General features: G+C 48.1%; 1 protein-coding gene across 3 annotated transcripts in view; it reads right to left on the reverse strand.

Annotated features, from left to right (window-relative positions):
- cyb5r4 (cytochrome b5 reductase 4) overlaps positions 1-22,316 on the reverse strand; it is a 191,426-nt gene extending 169,110 nt beyond the window's left edge. For 2 of the 3 annotated variants that reach the window (XM_072499839.1, XM_072499836.1), the window contains exons 1-3: positions 22,087-22,315; positions 15,141-15,294; positions 1,649-1,749 (exon numbers count right to left, since the gene is read on the reverse strand). In XM_072499839.1, coding sequence (XP_072355940.1) covers positions 1,649-1,749; positions 15,141-15,294; positions 22,087-22,146 — 315 coding nt within the window. In that variant the 5' untranslated portion in view covers positions 22,147-22,315. Of the gene's footprint in view, positions 1-1,648; positions 1,750-15,140; positions 15,295-22,086 lie in introns of all 3 variants that reach the window. The other variant, XM_072499837.1, reaches the window with a different exon arrangement.
- Positions 22,317-22,743: the final 427 nt, after the last annotated feature.

Genomic DNA, 22,743 nt, shown 5'->3' on the forward strand with positions numbered 1-22,743 from the left:
TGGAGGGTGTGCAGAGGAGATTCACTAGGTTAATCCCAGAGCTGAAGGGGTTGGATTACGAGGAGAGGTTGAGTAGACTGGGACTGTACTTGTTGGAATTTAGAAGGATGCAGGGGGATCTTATAGAAACGTATAAAATTATGAAGGGAATAGATATGATAGATGCGGGCAGGTTGTTTCCACTGGCGGGTGAAAGCAGAACTAGGGGGCATAGCCTCAAAATAAGGGGAAGTAGATTTAGGACTGAGTTCAGGAGGAACTTCTTCACCCAAAGGGTTGTGAATCTATGGAATTCCTTGCCCAGTGAAGCAGTTGAGGCTCCTTCATTAAATGTTTTTAAGATAAAGATAGATAGTTTTTTGAAGAGTAAAGGGATTAAGGGTTATGGTGTTCGGGCCGGAAAGTGGAGCTGAGTCCACAAAAGACTCAGCCATGATCTCATTGAATGGCGGAGCAGGCTCGAGGGACCAGATGGCCTACTCCTGCTCCTAGTTCTTATGTTTTTGTCACAGTGTTGTTCGAATGTTAAGGAATAAAAATGTTTATGTGCGTTTCAAAATGTATAAATTTGGGTTGATGGATTTTTGTATTGGATCATATAAGTCTTGTGGAGAGGAGTGTGAAACACTGGAAGAATTCACCACTGTTACATGAACGCTCCCTCCAGATCTGTCAGCATCTTGATACCAATTTAATTATTCCGACATAGAAACATAGATAATAGGAGCAGGAGGAGGCCATTCAGCCCTTCGAGCCTGCTCCGCCATTCATTGGGATCATGGCTGATCATCCACTCGATAGCCTAATCTCGCCTTCCTCGCATATCCTTGGATCCCCTTCGCCCAGAGTGCTATATCTAACTGCTTCCTGAAAACATACAATGTTTTGGCCTCAACTACTTCCTGCGGTAAGGAATTCCACAGGCTCACCACTCTGGGTGAAGAAATTTCTCCTCATCTTTGTCCTAAATGGTCTATCCCGTATCCTCAGACTGTGACCCCTGGTTCTGGACACCCCTACCATCGGGAACATCCTCTTGTATCTACCCTGTCTAGTCCTGTTAGAATTTCATAGGTTTCTATGAGATCCCTGCTCATTGATCTCGATGTCAGTATTATGGGGCTACACGGTGGCACAGTGGTTAGCACTGCTGCCTCACAGTGCCAGGGACCCGGGTTCAATTCTGGCCTCGGGTGACTGTGTGGTGTTTGCACTTTCTCCCATGTCTGCGTGGGTTTCCTCCGAGTGCTTCATTTTCCTGCCACAGTCCAAGATGCGCAGGTTACATGGATTGGCCATGCTAAATTACCCTTGGTGTCCAAAAAAGGTTAGGAGAGGTTAGTGGGTTATGGGGATAGGGTGGAAGTGAGGGTTTAAGTGGGTCGGTGCAGACACGATGGGCTGAATGCCCCCTTCTGCACTGTATGTTCTATACATCTATGTATGTATATGTATTGCATGCAGCCATACAATCCTTAGCTCCAAGTCCCCATTAGACTTCAAAGCTATTGTGGACAAAAATAATTGCTCGCCCCCGCCACCCAACAACTCAGTTTGCAACAGATGACTGACAAACAAAATGTAACTCATGTTCGATTTCTATCACAAAATTTGAGCAATGAAACTGAAATAATCTTGACAAATTCACCTGATCAAATAATTCTGTTCCATCAGCTCCTGCACCTCTCATAAGCTCCTCCTCTCCTCCAGGGTGATATTCCAAATACGGTGTCACATTGTAAACCATGCCTACAAAAGGCAAATACGGTGAATTATTAAGAGTTAGGCACATGTGGCATGCATTACTCTGTTGGCAATGGCCCTCTGCAAAACAATATTTACAATCAAGTTATTACGAATTGATGCTAGTCAGCAACAGGTCAAAGAAAGCAAATACGATACAACCTTATGTGTCAAATATTTGACAAAGCTGATCACCAGGCCTTTAAAGGGAGCATTCAACTTCGCAGAGTTTCTCTCAAGAAAGGGAACAAAACATGTCGAGCTGTTGGAGAATTCGCAGGTCTCAAAAATGCAGTCTGAAATCATCACCGTACAGGACATAGAACATACAGTGCTGAAGGAGGAAACCGGAGCACCCGGAGGAAACCCACACTTACACGGGGAGAACGTGCAGACTCAGCACAGACAGTGACTCAGTGGGGAATCGAACCTGATGTCATGATATGCTGACAGGCACTTAATCAGATACAGGCAGGCAGCTAATGGGCACAGGGAACAGGACATAACCAATCTGCAGGCAGAACATTTGGGAGGTGGTTTCCCACGCTAAAAGGCACAAAGCACTCACACTCCGCCTCTTTCCACGAGGGACATCTACAGAGTGAGTCCAGTGTACATATCACGTAACGTATACAGCACGTGGAGAAGAGCTAGTCTGGTTCAGTCTAGATAGAGAAATCACACTTAGGTTAGCAGTGTCGAACTCACATAGAACTGTGCGACAGGTTCAATAAATCAAGTTGAACTAAACTTAAGGTCTGGAGTCTACTTGAGCTATAGCTGCATCCAGTTGCAACCCGTGTTATCTCAACGTGCTTAACACGGCATTGTACGAGTAGTCTGCTTTATCTAGGTGGTTTACCTCAATCTGTTCCATAACGACCAGCAAAGACATCTCGGCATCATGAAGAAGATCCAGCCTCCTCAACTGCTGCGGACCTCCAGCAATCTCAGTGTCAACTGGCGGACCTTCAAGCAAAGGTTTCTGCTGTACATCGAAGCCTCAGACCTCATGGGTGCGTCTGATACAAGGAAGATCGTGCTCCTCCTTTCAACTGCAGGGGATCAAGCCATCCAAATCTTTAACTCGTTCAACTTCGCCGACGGCCAGGACAAGACAAAGTTTCAGACCAGCCTGGACAAGTTTGACAGTCATTGTGAAGTGGACACCAATGAAACCTTCGAGCGCTATATTTTTAAGCAACGCCTACAAGGTAAAGACAAATCTTTCAACTCTTTTCTAACTTGTTTCCGTCTACTAGCGCTATCCTGCAACTTTGGTGACATTGCTGACTCCATGGTCAGGGATCAGATCGTTTTTGGCGTTCACTCCGATCTGCTGAGGGAGCAGCTTTTGAAAATCAAACATATGACCCTGTCAGTCGCGATCGAAACGGTGTACGGTGCATGAGCACGCCAAAAATCGGTATTCCCAATACAAATCGTCCGAATCTGAGAAGCTTGCCTCCCACGAGGCAGAGAGTGTGCAGGCCATCGCCCGGATGCAGCGCCTCAGCCTTGATGAAAGCGACCATTTTGCGCGCTCTTCCCGGGGACCCACGCATGCGCGATGCGAATGGGATAACGAAGCGGCCGATCAACACACTGTGCAGGTGCGAACGTCTGACGACCACACTGCGCATGTGCGACGACGCACAGAGCGTAACGACGTCACAACGTGCCCGAACTGTGGCACCGCCCATTTAAAGAAACACTGCCCTGCAAGAGGCTGGCGCTGTTTGAATTGCGGGAAGCCTGGACACTATGCAGCCGTGTGCAGGTCTGCACCACCGGTCAAGGGCTAGCGCTCCCAACTCCATCGCAGGCGCGAACGGAGTGTACAGAACGGATTACAGGATTCAGATCCTGGCAGTATCACAGATCCGGAGGACGATTGCCTGGAGTCCCCCTACCATATGAGCATCATCAACACGCGTACACATGCCTCGCCAACAACATCATGAAGCCTGCCCATCTTCCTTGTGGATTCTGCGGACGAATTCTATGAATGGCGTGCGGTGATGCAAGTTAATCAATGCTCTATCCAGTTCAAGCTGGACACAGGTGCTTCTGCCAATCTCCTTTCACAGGCGGATTTCCACCGCATCAAAAAGCCACCCAAGCTCCTTCCAGCAGCCTGCCAGCTCCTGGACTATAACGGCAATGCCATCACAGCACTGGGATCCTGCCACCTGCTTGTCTCCAACAGAAGCGTTCATGCGAGGCCTCCCTACTCGGTGCACAGCATGCAAGCAGCTGAACCTGGTGCAGCGGGACTACACGATGACCTCCCCCAACGTGGATCTTCAAGCCGGCATTGATGACATCCTCGCTCAATATCCGGACGTATCTGACAGGATGGGCACTCTCCATATCGCTACAAGATCCTGCTGCGGCCTGATGCCACACCTGTGATCCACGCTCCACGCCGGGTTCCGGCTCCACTGAAGGAGTGCCTGAAGGCACAGTTGAAGAATCTTCAGGACCAGTGCATTATCTCCAAAGTCACAGAACCGACTGACTGGGTCAGCTCGATGGTCTGTGTAAAGAAACGGTCAGGGGAGCTGCGCATCTGTATTGATCCCAACGATCTAAACCAGAACATCATGCGGAAACACTACCCAATCCCGAAGCGGGAGGAACTCACAAGTGAGAAGGCGCACGCCCGGTTTTTTACAAAGCTGGATGCATCCCACGGGTTCTGGCAAATCCAGCTGGATGAGTTCAGCAGAAGGCTCTGCACCTTCAACACACCGTTTGGCAGGTACTGCTACAATCGTATGCTGTTCGGCATTGTTTCGGCCTCGGAGATCTTCCATAGAATCATGGAGCAGATGATGGCGGGCAGTGAAGGTGTTCGTGTGTATGTGGACAACGTTATCATTTGGTCCACTACCCCCGAAGAGTACATCTCTCATCTCCAGCAGGTATTTCGCCTTGTCCCTGCCAATGGCCTCAAGCTGAACAGGGCAAAGTGCTCTTTTGGCATGTCAACACTGAAGTTCTTGGGTGACCAGATATCTCAGCAGGGTGTGCGCCCGGACACAGACAAGGTCAAGGCCATCGAAGCCATGAAGGCCCCTGAAGATCAGAAGGCAGTGCTGCGCTTTCTAGGGATGGTGAACTTCCTGGGCAAGCATATCCCGAATCTGGCATCACACACCACGGCCCTCAGACACGTGGTAAAAAAGTCCACTGCCTTTGAGTGGCAGGCAGCTCATCAAGCAGAGTGGTTGGAGCTGAAAGCCAAGCTCACCACTGCACCTGTGTTGGCTTTTTTTTGATCCTGACAGGGAAACAAAGATCTCGACGGATGCGAGCCAGGACGGCATTGACGCGGTGTTGCTCCAGCGCGATGACACCTCCTCCTGAGATCCGGTTGCCTCTGCATCACAGGCGATGATACCCACCAAGCAGCGGTACGTCCAGATCGAAAACGAATGACTGGGCCTGCTTACTGGAATCCTCAAGCTCCACGATTATGTGTACGGCCTGCCGATGTTCACCGTCAAAACAGACCACAGGCCTCTGGTCCACATCATTCACAAGGACCTAAATGACATGACACCCCGGCTGCAGCGCATTCTCCTCAGGCTCAGACGGTATGACTTCGAGCTCGTGTACACACCGGGCAAGGAGCTAATTATTGCGGATGCCTTGTCCCGCTCCGTTACCTTGCCTGCCGATCCCCCGGCATTCGTCCAGCAGATCGAATCACAGGTGCAGCTGTGGGCCAGCAACCTCCCCACGTCGGATGAAAAGTGATCCGCATTCGCGACGAGACAGCCAAGGACCCACTTCTGCAGTGTGTCATGAGTCACCTCACCGATGACTGGCAGAAAGAGCAGTGCCCCCAATTCTTTAATGTGAAGGACGACCTCACAGTGGTGGATGGCATCTTCCTAAAGCTGGATGGCATCTTCCTAAAGCTGGATCGCATCGTCATTCCGCACAGTCTCCAGAGTTTGGTGCTCAGGCAGATACACGAGGGGCATCTGGGTGTCAAGAAGTGCAGGTGCAGAGCCAGGCAAGCTGTCTACTGGCCTGGGACCAGTCAGGACATCTCAAACATGGTCCTCAACTGTCCGACCTGTCAACGCTTCCAGCCAGCACAGGGTAGGGAGACGCTTCAGCAGCACGAGATTGTGACCTCCCTGTGGTCTAAGCTGGGCAACAACCTCTTTCACGCCAATGGTCGTGACTATGTGCTCATCATTGATTACTTCTCCAGCTACCCAAAGGTTGTGAAGCTCTCGAACCTCACGTCCAGGACCATCATCAAGGCCTGTAAGGAGACGTTCTCCAGGCATGGTATTCCCCTCACTGTCATGAGTGACAATGTCCTTGCTTCAGCAGCCAGAGTGGTCAAGATTTGCCCAGGTATATCAGTTTCATCACGTCACTTCCAGCCCGCATTACCCACAATCCAACGGGAAGGTTGAGAAAGGGGTGCACATAGTAAAGCAGCTCATCTGCAAGGCTGCAGATTCTGCATCTGACGTCAACCTTGCGCTGCTTGCGTACAGGGCAACCCCTCTGTCTACCAGCATGTCACCAGCTCAACTTCTGATGAACAGGGACCTGCGGACGACTCTTCCAGCCATACACTTGCCTGTTCTGGATCACCTCCCGGTGCTGCAGAAGGTGCAGAAGCTCAGGGGCCAGCAAAAGCAGGGCTATGATGCTCATGCCACTGATTTGCCTGTGCTATCCCCGGTGGATACGGTCCGGATCCAGCTGCCTGATGGAGGCTGGTCAGCTCCAGCGGTTGTTGTCCGACAGGCTGCTCCTCGATCGTACGTTGTGCGTATGGCTGATGGCTCTGTCGTGCGGCGCAACAGATGGACCCTGTGCGCAGTTTCCCGCCCGCAACCACATTCTTTGTTTTTTCCAACTGTTATTGTGCCACCTCCTGACACCTCGAATCACGAGGCCACCAGTCTGGCTGCAACCCCGCCCATCAAGTCGCCGTCGTCCCCACCACCACCTCTCCGGCGGTCGACCAGGATCAGATGCAAGCCCCAGAGACTGGACTTATGAACTTTTGTTTTGTTTGCCATATTCCGTTTTTGCACATTAGACACCTGTTCTCGTATGTACATTTTTTTTTAAAACTGTCATCTCATGTAAATATATTAGTTTTTCAGCCGACACATGTAAATACCTTCACATAGGCTGCAGAAAAACTTTTCAAAGGGGGAGAAGTCAGGATATGCTGACAGGCACTTAATGACATACAGACAGGCAGCTAATGGGCACAGGGAACAGGACATAACCAATCAGCAGGCAGAACACTTGGGAGGTGGTTTCCCACTATTAAAGGCACGAGGCACTCACACTCCGCCTCTTTCCGCGAGGGACATCTACAGAGTGAGTCCAGTGTACATATCACATAACGCATACAGCACGTGGAGAAGAGCTAGTCTGGTTCAGTCTAGATAGAGAAATCACAGCTAGGTTAGCAGTGTCGAACTCACAGAGAACTGTGCTAACTGTGTGACAGGTTCAATAAATCAAGTTGAACTAAACTCAAGGTCTGGAGTGTACTTGAGTTATAGCTGCATCCAGTTGCAGCCCGTGTTATCTCAACGTGCTTAACACGACACCTGAGACCCTGATGACTCCAAAGTGGTTGACAGCTCTTGGTGGCAGGACTTCTGCCCCTTGGGTCCTTGATCCCAGGGGATGGGCTTGTGCTGGCCTATCAAATACCTGAACAGAACAAGGTGCAGCATGCCTTCCTGACAAGATGCAACACAGAGATCTTGATGGCCGAGACTCCCATCGCCTCCACAAGAATCCCCTCTTTGTCTTGGTTTTTTTGATCAAGCCATTGTATGATACTCTGCTGCACAATTTATACTCGTGTACATAAATGTGTTCAACGGGATAATTGTGAAACAAACATTTAAAGTAACAGTTCAATATTACAAGATGACCAGAATTATATTTCAAGGAATATATTTCCTGAAATTAAAAATTAGGAGTCATGCTTGACTCAACCTGCATTTATGGAGCAAATTTAAAGGGAATAAACATCCCAAGGGGTTTCATGGGAATTCATTCAGACAAAACATGACACTCATCAGACTGTCATCGGCTATTTAAAAAAAGACTTCAGCTTTCACAAATTTGTATTTACAACATAAAGGAATTGAGAAAGCGAAAGCAATTCTGATTGTGCGAGGTACGTGTTGCTTGGAATCAGCGAGAATGCTCCAAATGGCAGGAAACTATGAACAGGACTCAACTCAACTATTCCTGAAACTGATCACAGCAACAGGTTGCTCAGGCACATTGCATTTTTCAACTTCAAACAGATAAAAATCAACCACTGGAACAAAACACTCCAAAGTATCAGCTTGTGCATCAACTTGTTTTCACTCTAACATTACACCTTCAGTTTTCTCCCCTATTAACAGCTTCTAAGAAGCAAATCTACAACTAGGAAATAGTGTTACCACTCACAGGGTGTCATTTGGCAAACATGCCAGATCCTGCTTACATCCACTTTCAGTTCAAAATGTTTTTTTCTCTTTGCAAACATTTTCCTCACAAATAAAAGGTAACGGTAAGGTAAAGTCGCCATAGTCCCAGTTGATCATAGGCTGCTTTCCCCTTTAAAGGGGGAGAGTTTTGTGGAGGTGGTTTAACCTGAGGATCACCACACCTCAGGCGGGGGGGAAAGGTTGAGAAGGACTTTCATGAAGAACGTCAGCCGGTAGGGGAATTGAACTCATGCTGCTGGCTAATATTTTCAACCACTTTGTCCAAAGACATTGTCGCTCAACTGAAAAGTTGAGATAATTTACTGAACGTCTTCGTCAAGCCCAGTGAAAATTTGAATTGTTTTAACAGCTTGATGTTTGAAATGAAATTAAATATTTTCTGCTGAGGAATACCGCTAGCCTCTAATTTAATAAGATGATGGGCGGATGAAATTTTTTTGCCATCACCTTGTAAATGTTTGTAAAATTCTCAATGAGTGTAAGATTCTGGCAAATTCTAATGCAGTCTGAAAATGCCCCCTTGTGTTCACAATATAGAACACAGGTACGTGTTATTAATAAGGCACCACAGTCAGCTCAAGTGAAACCTACACCAGACACTTTTATTTCAGAAGTGATGTGTACTAGGGTTGCCAGCTCTAGCTGGACATATTCCGAGAGATGTCGGAAGAAATGATGTTGGGGAAAGCGGACATCTAGACACACCCACCATAGGGAACATCCTTCCTGCATCTAGCCTGTCCAGTCCTGTTAGAATTTTATAGGTTTCAAATAGATTCTCCCTCGAACTCCATCGAGAGCAATCCTAACTGATTCAATCTCTCCTTGTAGGTCAGTCCTGCCATCCTAGGAATCAGCCTGGTAAACCTTCGCTGCACTTCCTCCATAGCTAGAACATCCTTCCTCAGATCAGGAGACCAAAACTGCACACAATATTCGAGGTGTGGTCTCACCAAGGCCCTTTATAAATCCAGCAAGATATCCCTGCTCCTATACTCGAATCCTCTCGCAATGAAGGCCAACATACCATTTGCCTTCTTTACCACTTGATTGATTGATTGGTTCATTTATTGTCACATGTGCCGAAGTACAGTGAAAAGTATTTTTCTGCAGCTAAGAGAACGTAAACAGTAGACAAAAAGGATAATTGACAAAGCACATTGACAAATAGTGATTGGTTACAGTGCGGAACAAGGGCCAAACAAAGCAAATAAATGAGCAATAGCAGCACTGGACCTGCATACTTACCTTCAGTGACTAGTGTACGAGGACACTAGTATACATTAAAAACAAACGGGAGGCAAAAGTTGACATTGGGCCACTCCAAAATGACGCTGGTAATTTTGTGATGGGAGACAAGGAAATAGCTGAGGAACTAAATAAGTACTTTGCGTCAGTCTTCATTGTAGAAGACATGAGTAATATCCCAACAATTCCGGAGAGTCACGGGGCAGAGTTGAATATGGTAGCCATCACAAAGGAGAAAGTGCTAGAGAAACTAAGAGGTCTAAAAATTGATAAATCTCCAGGCCCAGATGGGCTACATCCTAGAGTTCTAAAGGAGATAGCTGAAGAAATAGTGGAGGCGTTAGTTATGATCTTTCAAAACTCACTGGAGTCAGGGAAAGTCCCAGAGGATTGGAAAATCGCTGTTGTAACCCCCCTGTTCAAGAAGGGAACAAGGAAAAAAATGGAAAATTATAGGCCAATTAGCCTAACCTCGGTTGTTGGCAAGATTCTAGAATCCATTGTTAAGAATGAGGGGCGAAATTCTCCCCCAACGGCGGGATGCCCGCCGACTGGCGCCAAAGCCGGCGCAAATCAGACGGGCATCGCGCCGGCAAAAAGGTGCGGAAGTCTCCGCATCTTTGGCGGCCTAGCCCCAACATTGAGGGGCTAGGCCGACGCCGGAGGGATTTCCGCCCCGCCAGCTGGCGGAAATGGCGTTTGTTGCCCCGCCAGCTGGCGCGGAAATGCGGCGCATGCGCGGGAGCGTCAGCGGCCGCTGTCAGTTTCCCCGCGCATGCGCGGGAGCGTCAGCGGCCGCCGAAAGTTTCCCGCGCATGCGCAGTGGGGAGAGTCTCTTCCGCCTCCGCCATGGTGGAGGCCGTAGCGGAGGCGGAAGGGAAAGAGTGCCCCCACGGCACAGGCCCGCCCGCGGATCGGTGGGCCCCGATCGCGGGCCAGGCCACCGTGGGGGCACCCCCCGGGGTCAGATCGCCCCGCGCCCCCCCCCAGGACCCCGGAGCCCGCCCACGCCGCCTGGTCCCGCCGGTAAATACCAGGTTTGATTTACGTCGGCGGGACAGGCAGTTTCTGGGCGGGACTTCGGCCCATCCGGGCCGGAGAATCCAGCGGGGGGTCCCGCCAACCGGCGCGGCTGGATTCCCGCCCCCGCCCAATCTCCGGGAGCGGAGACTTCGGCGGGGGCGGGGGCGGGATTCACGGCGGCCAACGGCCATTCTCCGACCCGGCGGGGGGTCGGAGAATGACGCCCCAGATTTCTAAATTCTTGGAAGTGCAGGGTCGGATTAGGACAAGTCAGCATGGATTTAGTAAGGGGAGGTCGTGCCTGACAAACCTGTTAGAGTTCTTTGAAGAGATAACAAATAGGTTAGACCAAGGAGAGCCAATAGATTTTATCTATCTTGACTTCCAAAAGGCCTTTGATAAGGTGCCTCACGGGAGACTGCTGAGTAAAATAAGGGCCCATGGTATTCGAGGTACTAACATGGATTGACGATTGGCTGTCAGGCAGAAGGCAGAGAGTTGGGATAAAAGGTTCTTTTTCGGAATGGCAACCGGTGACGAGTGGTGTCCCGCAGGGTTCAGTGTTGGGGCCACAGCTGTTCTCTTTATATGTTAACGATCTAGATGACGGGACTGGGGGCATTCTGGCTAAGTTTGCCGATGATACAAAGATAGGTGGAGGGGCAGGTAGAATGGAGGAGGTGGGGAGGCTGCAGAAAGATTTAGACAGTTTAGGAGAGTGGTCCAAGAAATGGCTGATGAAATTCAACGTGGGCAAGTGTGAGGTCTTGCACTTTGGAAAAAAGAATAGAGGCATGGACTATTTTCTAAACGGTGACAAAATTCATAATGCTGAAGTGCAAAGAGACTTGGGAGTCCTAGTCCAGGATTCTCTAAAGGTAAACTTGCAGGTTGAGTCCGTAATTAAGAAAGCAAATGCAATGTTGTCATTTATCTCAAGAGGCTTGGAATATAAAAGCAGGGATGTACTTCTGAAGCTTTATAAAGCATTAGTTAGGCCCCATTTAGAATACTGTGAGCAATTTTGGGCCCCACATCTCAGGAAGGACATACTGGCACTGGAGCGGGTCCAGCGGAGATTCACACGGATGATCCCAGGAATGGTGGGCCTAACATACGATGAACGTCTGAGGATCCAGGGATTATATTCATTGGAGTTTAGGAGGTTGAGGGGAGATCTAATAGAAACTTACAAGATAATGAATGGCTTAGATAGGGTGGATGTAGGGAAGATGTTTCCATTAGCAGGGGAGACTAGGACCCGGGGGCACAGCCTTAGAATAAAAGGGAGTCACTTTAGAAAAGAGATGAGGAGAAATTTCTTCAGCCAGAGAGTGGCGGGTCTGTGGAATTCATTGCCACAGAGGGCGGTGGAGGCCGGGACGTTGAGTGTCTTTAAGACAGAAGTTGATAAATTCTTGATTTCTCGAGGAATTAAGGGCTATGGAGAGAGAGCGGGTAAATGGAGTTGAAATCAGCCATGATTGAATGGTGGAGTGGACTCGATGGGCCGAATGGCCTTACGTCCGCTCCTATGTCTTATGGTCTTATGGACACCCAGGTCTCATCGCACGTTCCCCTCTCCTAATTTATGATCATTCAGATAATAGTCTGACCTTCTTGTTTTTGCTACCAAAGAGGATAATCTTGCATCTATCCAACTTATACTGCATCTGCCATTCATTTGAGTGAGTGGGCAACTTATCCAAATCACACTGAAGGATCTCTGCATCCTCCTCACAGCTCACCCTCCCACCCAACTTGGTATTATCTGAAAATTTGGAATTCTGACATTTTGTTCTCTTATCAAATCATGAATATATATTGTGAGTAGCTGGGGTCCTCGCACCGATCCCTGTGGTATCCCATTAGTCAATGCCTGCCAATTTGTAAAAGACCTGTTAATTCCTACTCTTTGTTTCCTGTCTGCCAAACAGTTTTCTATCCATCTCAATACACTACCCCCAATCGCATGCGCTTTTACTTTTACACGGTAATCTCTTATGCTGGACTTTGTCAAAAGCCTTCTGAAAGTCCAAATACACCATATCCTCTGGCTCCCCTTCATCAATTCTGCTAGTTACATTTTTGAAGAATTTCAGTCGATTTGTCAAGCATGATTTCCCCTTCATAAATTCATGCTGACTCTGTCCGATCCTGCTACTATTTTCCAGTGCTCTGCTATAAAATCTTTGATAATGGATTCTAGAATTTTCCCCACCACTGACGTCAGGCTTACTGGTCTATAATTCCCTGCTTTCTCTCTCCCCCCCCCTTTTTAAATAGTGGAATGACATTAGCCACCCTCCAATCTGTAGGAACTGTTCCTGGAAGATGATTCTCATCCTTTATCCCACCTTCCGGTGTTTTGCTTGACAAGTCACATCTCCACTCCCCCACTCCCACCTCTCCTCTCTCCCAAACCCTCACTCAGTCAGTGTCCTCTAGGAGCTGTAGTCCGCTCGACACTCAATTCCCTGCTCTCTGCCATGCAGAGATAGCGAAATTTTGGTTTAGAGGGGCTGGTTTAGCACAGGGTTAAATCACTGGCTTTGGAGGCAGACCAGCAGCACGGTTCAATTCCCGTACCAGCCTCCCGTACCAGCCAGAATGTGGCGACTTGGGGCTTTTCACAGTAACTTCATTGAAGCCTACTTGGGACAATAAGCGATTTTCATTTCATTCTGGGTTTATGGGTTGGTTTAAGAACAGAGACACATAAATAAAAATCCTGCCCTACCTGTTTTACTGTCATTGATGCCCAATGATCGGAGCAGGAGAGACAATAATAAGCCAGCACCACAGGATCCTCCTTCCTGGTTTCTTAAGAGTCCCTACGGTGCAGAAGGAGGCCATTCGGCCCATCAAGTCTGCACTGACCCTTTGAAAGCCCACTCTACCCATCTCCACGCCCTCATCCACCCCACCCTATCCCCATAATCTCATATTCTAACCTGCACATCCCAGGACACTAAGGACAATTTAGCATGGTCAATCCACTTAACCCGCACATCTTTAGACTGTGGGAGGAAACCGCAGCACCTGGAGGAAATCCACACAGACACGGGGAGAACGTACAAACTCCACGCAGACAATGACCCAAAGCCAGAATTGGACCAAGGTTCCTGACGCAGTGGGGTTACTGGGTTTATGGGGATAGGTTGGAAGTGTGGGCTTAAGTGGGATGCTCTTTCCAAGGGCCGGTGCTGACTCGATGGGCCAAATGGCCTCCTTCTGCACTATAAATTCAATGATTCTATGATTCTGAATGGAAACAGACAGGTTTGTATATCAGACAACCAAGCATCTGGGAATTACTGACTTTATTACAAAGAGCAATTATTAATGTCTGATTTAATCCATTTCATTTAAGCTGATAGGCTGTGGCACTCTTCACTATAAAAGTACGAGAGTTCTCTCTTTTCACTGGCCAGTTTACCCAAAGTAAACAGAGCATTTAAGATGTTTAATTGGCAACTTGGAAACTGGCATTAACTACATATAGAAGTCTTATAACACCAGGTCAAAGTCCAACAGGTTTATTTGGAATCACTAGCTTTCGGAGTGCAGCTCCTTCATCAGGTGAGTACAGATTTGGTAAAGCCAGATATGCTGAGAATGGTACAAAAAAAACCACATTCGAACTGGCAGTAAATAGAGAATCTGGACAAAAATGCAAAAGCAGGAGCGAAATGCAAACACGTCTATACTTAAAAAACAGAAACAGCAAGCTTAAAAATTGTGCAAACACTGGAAGTCAGATTAAAAGTAACACAACAGCAGCAGTGTACTAACTGTATCCTCAAATAGCCAAATCTTGCCATCAGGTTGATAATTAGCTGAGATAACATCCTACAAGAAGGGAAATAATAATAGGTTTGTTGGTATACTGAAAGTCGTGGCCAAACTCTTAGAATCCATAATAAAATATGGAGCTATTTAGCAATGCATGGGCTAATTAAAAGTTTTGTGATGACATTGGGACTAACAAACATCCGCAGTCACTTTGGAATAAAGTTAAGAGTCAATATAGAAATTGAAAGTGCTGGAAAAACTCAGGGAGTCTGTCAGTCTCCTTGGAGAGTGAAATGGCAGCTAGAGTTATGAAATGTTAACGCGGTTTCTCTCTGCAGATACTGCCAGACCTCCTGAGCTGTTCCAACAATTTTCTTTTTCTCATTTCAAATTTCCAGCATCTGCAGGATTCTGCTTTTATTTTAGAAGTCAGGAGTCATCCCAGGTTGGAGTGGGGCTGAAGTCAGATTATGGGCAAGGCGAGATCGGGACAGCAAGCTCTCCTTTCCAAAAGGCTATTAGTGAACTAATTGTTTTTTTTTTAGATAATCTGAGACTCTGTCACGGTTACCGATACAACCCCACCACTTAAAACAGTGAATGCTTGTCCATTTTGGAACCTACTCCCACCAAGAGACCCACTTCAACATGTTGGATCATCCTCATTTTCTCCTCAAATGTCTTTTCACTGCCATGTCTTTTCCTTTGAAGTAAACTATTCCCACGATTGTTGAAGATTTCTGTTGACCAGAGGTTATCTTCCACATTTTTCACAGCACTAATTTAACTGGTGTCTACGAGCTGTCGTTCCTCATGCCCTACCTCTGATACACATCCAGCAGTCAGTCTTCTTATTGTGTTCAGCAAGTTCCTCCTCCGTTACTGTAATAAGCCTTCCACGCAGCCCCGTCATATCCTTTGCACTCTTTGTGAGACGGATCCAGTCCATCAGACTTCGGCCTGGCTTTAGCTGCACCTTCAAAGAATGAAAACCACAGTTTAATAAAGACATCTTAGAAGCGGCGCTTTTCTCTAATGAAAACTCAGATAATTATAATGATATTTAATATCTGGAAGACATCACATATCCAATAATGATAATAATACGGAGACTTCAAACGTTCATACAGTTTGAGTCTGTTCTTATAATTCAACTCTGATTTAATTACAATCTTTCAATTTGTCCCCTCGGCATTCAGCTTTTGTTACTTTGTACTCAAATCATAGAGTACAAGCCTGAGGATTCTAATAATATAGTGCTCTGGTCAGACTACACCACTTCTTGATTACTACATCCTGAAGACCCGCACATCCAGACATAGGAACAGCTTCGTCCCAACAGCTACAAGACTCAACGACTCCCCCTCGGACTGATCTGTTCCCTGTAAGAACACTATTCACGGCGCCCTATGCTGCTCTTACTCATGTATTTGCTGTCTTTGGCCCCTTGTTCCGCACTGCAACCAATCACTATTTGTCGAAGTACTCTGTTAATTATTCTTTTTGTCTACTATGAACATACTGCATACGTTCCCTCAGCCGCAGAAAAATACTTTTCACTGTACTTCGGTACATGTGACAACAAATCAAATCAATCAATCAACAATCATTGAAGGAAGCAAGCGTAGCAACAACGTACATTAAGAACATAAGAAATAGAGGCTGGGGTAGAAGATTTGGCCTTTCAGGCCTGCTCCGCCACCATTCAGGGTGATGATGGCTGATCTTACACCAATCACCATTCTGCACTTTTCCCACATCCCTTGATTCTCATAGTATCCCCTCAGCATCCAAAAATCTATCAACCTCTGCCTTAAATATGCTCAACAACTCAGCATTCGATGTCTCTGGGGTAGAGAATTCAGAAGATCCACAAACCTCCGAGTGATGAAATTTCTCCTCTTCTCAGTCACAAATGGCCTATCCTTATTCTGAGACTGTGACCCCAGTTCTAGATTCCCAGATCAAGGAAACATTCATCCAGCATAGATTATCATAGAATTTACAGTGCTGAAGGAGGCCATTCGGCCCATCGAGTCTGCACCGGCTCTTGGAAAGAGCACCCTACCCAAGGTCAACACCTCCACCCTATCCCCATAACCCAGTAACCCCACCCAACACTAAGGGCAATTTTGGACACTAAGGGCAATTTATCATGGCCAATCCACCTAACCTGCACATCTTTGGACTGTGGGAGGAAACCGGAGCATCCGGAGGAAACCCACGCACAAACGGGGAGGATGTGCAGACTCTGCACAGACAGTGACCCAAGCCGGAATCGAACCTGGGGCCCTGGAGCTGTGAAGCAATTGTGCTATCCACAAGGCTACCGTGCTGTCCTTTATCTTCCATCTATCCTGTCAACCCTTTAATAATTTGATAGAGGTCGATGTCCTGGCCTTTGCCTCCCTGGTGGCCCGGAGACGTACTAGGATGGAGGGATCCGGAGCCCCCGAAGTCGGGGGTATGGGTTAGCGGCATGGCGGGATTTCTCAGACTCGAGAAAATTAAATTTGCCCTGAGGGGCTCGTTACAGGGGTTTGCTCGGAGGTGGCAGCCGTTCATCGACTTCTTCGAGAAAAATTAAGCTGTCAGCAGGGGTGAGGGGGGGGGGGGAAAGGGGAGGCATGGGAGAGACGAGTGAGAGCAGGAGAACCAACGAGGGCAGGAGAACCAACTGAGGGGGGGCTGGGGAAGGTGGCACTGTTTATGTAAGCCATGTTGGCTGGGGTCTGAGCTGGGGCGGGGGGTTGGGTATATTGTTGTGTTTTTGTTCTCGTTGGAATTTGATGTTTAAAACTGTTAAAATTATAAATGCCGCCATAAAATAATTTCTAAGAAAAAATATATATGTTTTAAAGAGATCACCTCTCATTCTTCTGGATTTCATGGAATATGGTTCCAGGCTACTCAATTACTCACCGTAAGACAATCCTCATTGCAGGAATTAAGTGAAGATCTGTTGCATTCCCTCTAAGTCAAGAATATCCTTCCTTCAGCAAAAAGCCTGAAGCTCCACCCTATACTCCAGGTACGGGCTCACAAAAGCCCTTCACAATTGCAGTAAGACTTCTTCATTCTCATATTCTAATCCCTTTGGAATAAATACTAACATAAGATTTCCTCCCTTACTGCTTGTGCACCTGCACGTCCAACAAATTTGATTCTTGTACAAAGACACCCAAGTGTCTCCCACCACCTGGAGGTTCCCCTCCAAGTCACTCACCATCCTGACTTGCAAATATATCGCCATTCCTTCACTGTTGCTGGGGCAACATTCTGGAACTCCTGCCCTAACAGCACAGTGGGTGTACCTACACCTCAAGGACTGCAGCAGTTCAAGAAGGCAACTCACCACCACCTTCTGAAGGGCAACTAGGGATGGGCAATAAATGCTGGCCTAACCAGCAACACCCACATCCTGTAAAAATAAATTTTAAAACGTCTCCTCGAATATACTTTTCTAGTCTCTCATCATTTCTAAATGAGGTGGAGATGCCGGCGTTGGACTGGGGTGAGCACAGTAAGAAGTCTTACAACACCAGGTTAAAGTCCAACAGGTTTGTTTCGAATCACTAGCTTTCGGAGCACTGCTCCTTCCTCAGGTGAATGAAGAGGTGGGTTCCAGAAACGTATATATGGACAAAGTCAAAGATGCAAGACAAGACAATACTTCGAATGCGAGTCTTTGCAGGTATTTAAGTCCACAGGTCCAGACGGAGCAACTGGAGAGAGGGATAATCACAGGTTAAAGAGGTGCGAATTGTCTCAAGCCAGCTCAGTTGCTCGTCGGGGGAGGTGGGGGGGGGGGGGGGGGGGCGGTGCAGCTGGGAGGTAGGGGTGCGGGCAGGCCCACTGTGAAGAATATCATGACTTCACATGTATCACGCTCTAGTGCTTGTTCAGTGATCCTCAATCTTCTTCGTCTTCCGTGCTCTACTGCTACTTCAGTGCATCCCTGGGATGCACATCAGAGGTGGAAGCAGCCTGCTGCTTCTTCCGCCATGGGGCCTTTGATGCCCTTGGCAGGCGTCCTTTGGGGGGCCTGGAGCCGGAGGGCCCCAGCCGGATTATCGGTGTCACTGGCATCGCCCTGCCACCCTGACCTTGAGAAGCGCCGGTGTCAGGAGGGACTTCTGGGAGGTGGAGACTACCATCTTCTCCCTGGTGGAGGCCCCGGGTTGGTATCCAGCGCACCCTCCTCCCGGATGACAGGAGTCTCCATGAGGCGGAGAGGCAGCTGGAGTGAGCTCCAGGGGCCTTTGCGTACATCAAGCTCTGCCAGTCCTGGCGCCTCCCCATTGTCTACAGCATGGTGTTGATGCCCTCGACGATGCTCCTCAGTGACTGGGCCCCGCTCTGCAGTGCCTCCCACCTGCAACTGGGGCATGATGTTGAGGCCCTCAGCCATGGTCGATGCGGACTGAGCCACGCCTTGGACACCACCACACATGACACTGACATCATGCTCCAGGCTTTCCACTGCGGTCGTCACCCTGAATCTCACAGCGATGCCCTTGTGTCTGCATCAGCTACGGCATAACCTTGCCCAGAGACTCAGCATCTGACAGGGTCACAGCTAAGTCCTAGGATCCAGCAGTCCTCCAACCGCTGACTCCCTTGGATGTTCATGCCCCCACCTGATGTGCATCAGCAACTGGTGGTGCTCACCAGAGTATGCCCGAAAGACCTGTCCACTAGTGTCGCCCATCAAGGTGTGTCTCTCTACACTCGTGGAAGGTGGGGGTGAGAACCGTGATGCATTGATGGTAATGTTCTGTTGGTTGGTGAGGTGAGGGGGGGTTGCGGCCGATCCAGATGGCCCGGCCCCATCAGTTGTAGAAAATGGGCTTGTGGTCAGTGAGAGGGAAGGATCATTTTGTCTGACATAAACAACTTACTTGAGACAGCTCATCTGGGTGAAGGGGCAGTGGATCCTCACCTCTGCGGTGCGGGCCAACCTCGCTGTCAGTGGCCGCACTCTCTTAGGGGTGAGGATTATGATGACCAGAACCCCGCTACTCGTCTGGGCCCTTTCCTGCCTACTATGGGCCAACTTCTCCTGCGGGGCCAGGGGGCCTTGTGAGCCACACGCTTGATGCATCAGGGTGTCAATGGCAGGTTGGGCAGTTGGATGCCAGGGTGTGCTGGAATACAAGCGCAGTGACATGATACAGGGGGAGGTGCGAGGTGTCAGGTGGAACTGATGCCAGGGGGGGCAGGTGTCAATTTACCCTTCAGGCCAAGTGCAGGTCTTTGGTCACCTTCCGACATTGGACAACGGTCCTCCTGGTCACGCTGCCCGAACAGACGGCCGCTGCCACTGCCTCCCAGGTGGCATTGGCAGCCCTCCAAGCCCTTCGGGGGAACAGGGTGTCCCATCTCACCTCCACGGCGTCTAGCAGCCTAACCAGAGTGGCATCCCTGAAGTGTGGAGGTCCATGTGGTGCCACGGTCGTGCGCTACCTGGGCATGAGTGCGGAGGAAGCTTTATGTGCAGCTTCTCCTTGTTAATGGGCGGGGGCTGCCGGGCGCAGTTCCAGCAAAGCAGCTGGTGGGATATCCAGTTCCCCGTGAAGCCCGTGGAGGATCATCTTTCGCACTAAGTGCTGTTAAATACAGGCCACGATCTCGCCAGCTCGGTGTCGGGAAGCACCCGGGAAATTGTGCCCGATATGACACTTAGAACTTATCCCATTAAATCGCGCCCCTTGTGACGTAATGCTGAGAAGAATCAATAAATTGAACTCTCGTGTCAAAGGATTGTGTTCTAAGAGAAAACAGGAGAAACTTCAGTTTTCAGCCTGAAAAGGATGCAGCCGAGAGGTATGTAAAGATATTCAAATTAGCAAATAAATGGTATAGAAAACATAAATCCAACCACTTCAACTTAAATCATAACTTTAGAATAAAGTGGTTTGGTGATATGAGCGAAAGGTAATCCAAGCTAGACACCCAGTCACAAACACGCAAATTTCCAATAAAAATACACAGCACTGTTCTTTGCATTGTAACTCTTGTACAGTTTCTTCCCAGAGCAGCCAGAAAACCTATCTGTCTGCAGCATTCACATTTGTCACTGGGCACTGCTGCATCTGGAACTTCCAATGAAAATCACCTTGTGCAATCAGTGGAAGTAGCAGCACAAACCTGTTAGCCTGACTTTTGTGGACAAAGCAAAGCGGCTTGCCATTAACCTCAAAGTTCGAACTGTCTCTGTGGGATGGAATTCATTTTCACAAATATTAATTGAATCTGGCACCAAGTCAAAGGGACCCAAAGACAATGACACTGATCAATTCTCAGAAATAGCAAACCAGGACATAAACCAGGAAAATGCACCAATTATCTTTCACTTTTTATAAATTTTGCAGAGGCAAAGCTGAAATACCATAAACAAACTTTAAATGAATTAAACTGTTTTCTAGAGCCAGAGATTGTTCAACAATAGTAACTTAGTATGTTCTTAAAAGCTTTGTTATGCCTACTTTTTCAGGAATTTTCAACAGTGATATTAAATCACTGGGTCAAAAACTTGGAACTCCCTCCCTAACAGCACTGTGGGTGTACCTACACCACTCAAACTGCAGCGGTTCAAGAAGAAAATTCACCATCAGCCATCTCAAGGCCAATTAGGAATGGGCAATAGCCACTGAAACCCACATAAATTCCTTGAATAAAAAGAAGTTCCATGTTAGCTTAGCGATTTCTAAATATTGCAGGAACTTCAACAGAGTGCTCTACTGAGGAACATAAGAACATAAGAAGCAGGAGCGGAAAAACAGTACCATACAGCCCCTTGAGCCTACTCCAGTATTCAATACAATGAATCATAGAAACAATGAGAGTAACTTCTGGATATCCCTGTTTAGTTGCTCATATACGGATTCCGGAAGTTGGTGTTGTCAGTTTCAGAGACGTAATGGCAGTGAGCACTGACAGTTCCACCATCATTCAGACCGCAAAATCCAGGCCATGAAGTATGGGGAATAAATTCAAAAACAGCTTCTTCCCCACTGTTACCAGTCTCCTTAATGACCCTCTTATGGACTGATCTCTCCACACATCTTCTCTACTGAGTAGTCCGACACTCCGTATGCTTGACCCGATGTCTATGTATTTACGTGGTGTATTTATTATGTCATATGCTTTTCACGTATGGAACGATCTGGACTGTACTCAGAACACTGTACCTTGGTACACATGACAACAAACCCAAATCCTGGCCTTGCCCACATCAGCTATTATGCACAACCATGCCACCTTAAAGAGCAAGTGTCACTTGGCTAACTGACTTGCAAAACGTTCAATTTATAAGGACATTTGTGCATTATTGCTTCTGCACAGATGGTTGGCTTTGATGTATTTTTTTTAAAGTTCATGTTCTTGAAATGTGGTCAATGTTTTAAGTATGACCCCATCCAAAATGCTGGCTGACATTTCAGTAGTACACCCAGTGTACTACAACAGAAGGCAGTTTAATAAAAGCAAAGGCGAAAATTTATAACAGAGCAAAACTACACTTGGCACTCCTTTGATAGGGCTTTCCTTTTAAATCTAACACTGTAATCTTGCATTTGCATCAGCCCTGCCCACTGGTGGGAGAAGTTCCTGTAACTGGAGCTGTCTGCATGGAGCAGCCATCCCTCAACAGGCTCGAGCCCCTTGAATCAGCATCACGTGACAGCGCGGTGCGACCTGATTGACAGCTGCACGCCCAGACCCGGGCCTCCCGTCACTCAGAGCAACCCCGACGCCTGCACCTCACCTTGTTCCTGCCGCCCGCAGCCACCCGCTGCTGAGAGCCGGGCGCAGGGAACTGAGACATCTCGGGACCCCCTTCAGCAACACCTCCGATTGCAGTAAAGAGGGTGGGGAGGGGGAGAAAGGGCCCCCACCCCGCCCTCCACCCACAAGTTTAGCCGCCAGGCAGCTTCTCTCCCCCGGATTCGCACCGCTCACTCGAGCTCGAGGCGGGCACTAGGCCCACCCCGTGAAATCACATGCGCATAGGAGAATGGCATCATGGGATCTGTAGTCTCTTACACCATGGTCCTAAGCAAATTACTGCAGATGCTGGAATCTGAAACAGAAAATACTGGACAATCTCAGCAGGTCTGAAAACATTAGTGGAGGGAAGGGAGCTAGGCATGCTCTTGTGGACTGCTGCTGACCTCCGTGTGCAGTTATATGGTTGTTAGTTGACTTGTACTTGGATTTTTCATGCATTGTGGTTTTGTGTCTTCTGTAGCGTAATGGTGCTTGACTGGCACGGCACTTTTTCTTTATATTAGTGATTGACCGTTCATGTGTCTGGCTTGGCTTTTATCTTTTTGTATGCTTACTTGCAGTTCAGCAAACAAAATAAGAGGGGTTTAGCACCATTGGCTGGGCAGCTGGTTCATGATGCAGAGCAGGGCTAGCA

This window comes from Scyliorhinus torazame, chromosome 4, assembly GCF_047496885.1.
Source record: "Scyliorhinus torazame isolate Kashiwa2021f chromosome 4, sScyTor2.1, whole genome shotgun sequence".
NCBI lineage: Eukaryota > Metazoa > Chordata > Chondrichthyes > Carcharhiniformes > Scyliorhinidae > Scyliorhinus > Scyliorhinus torazame.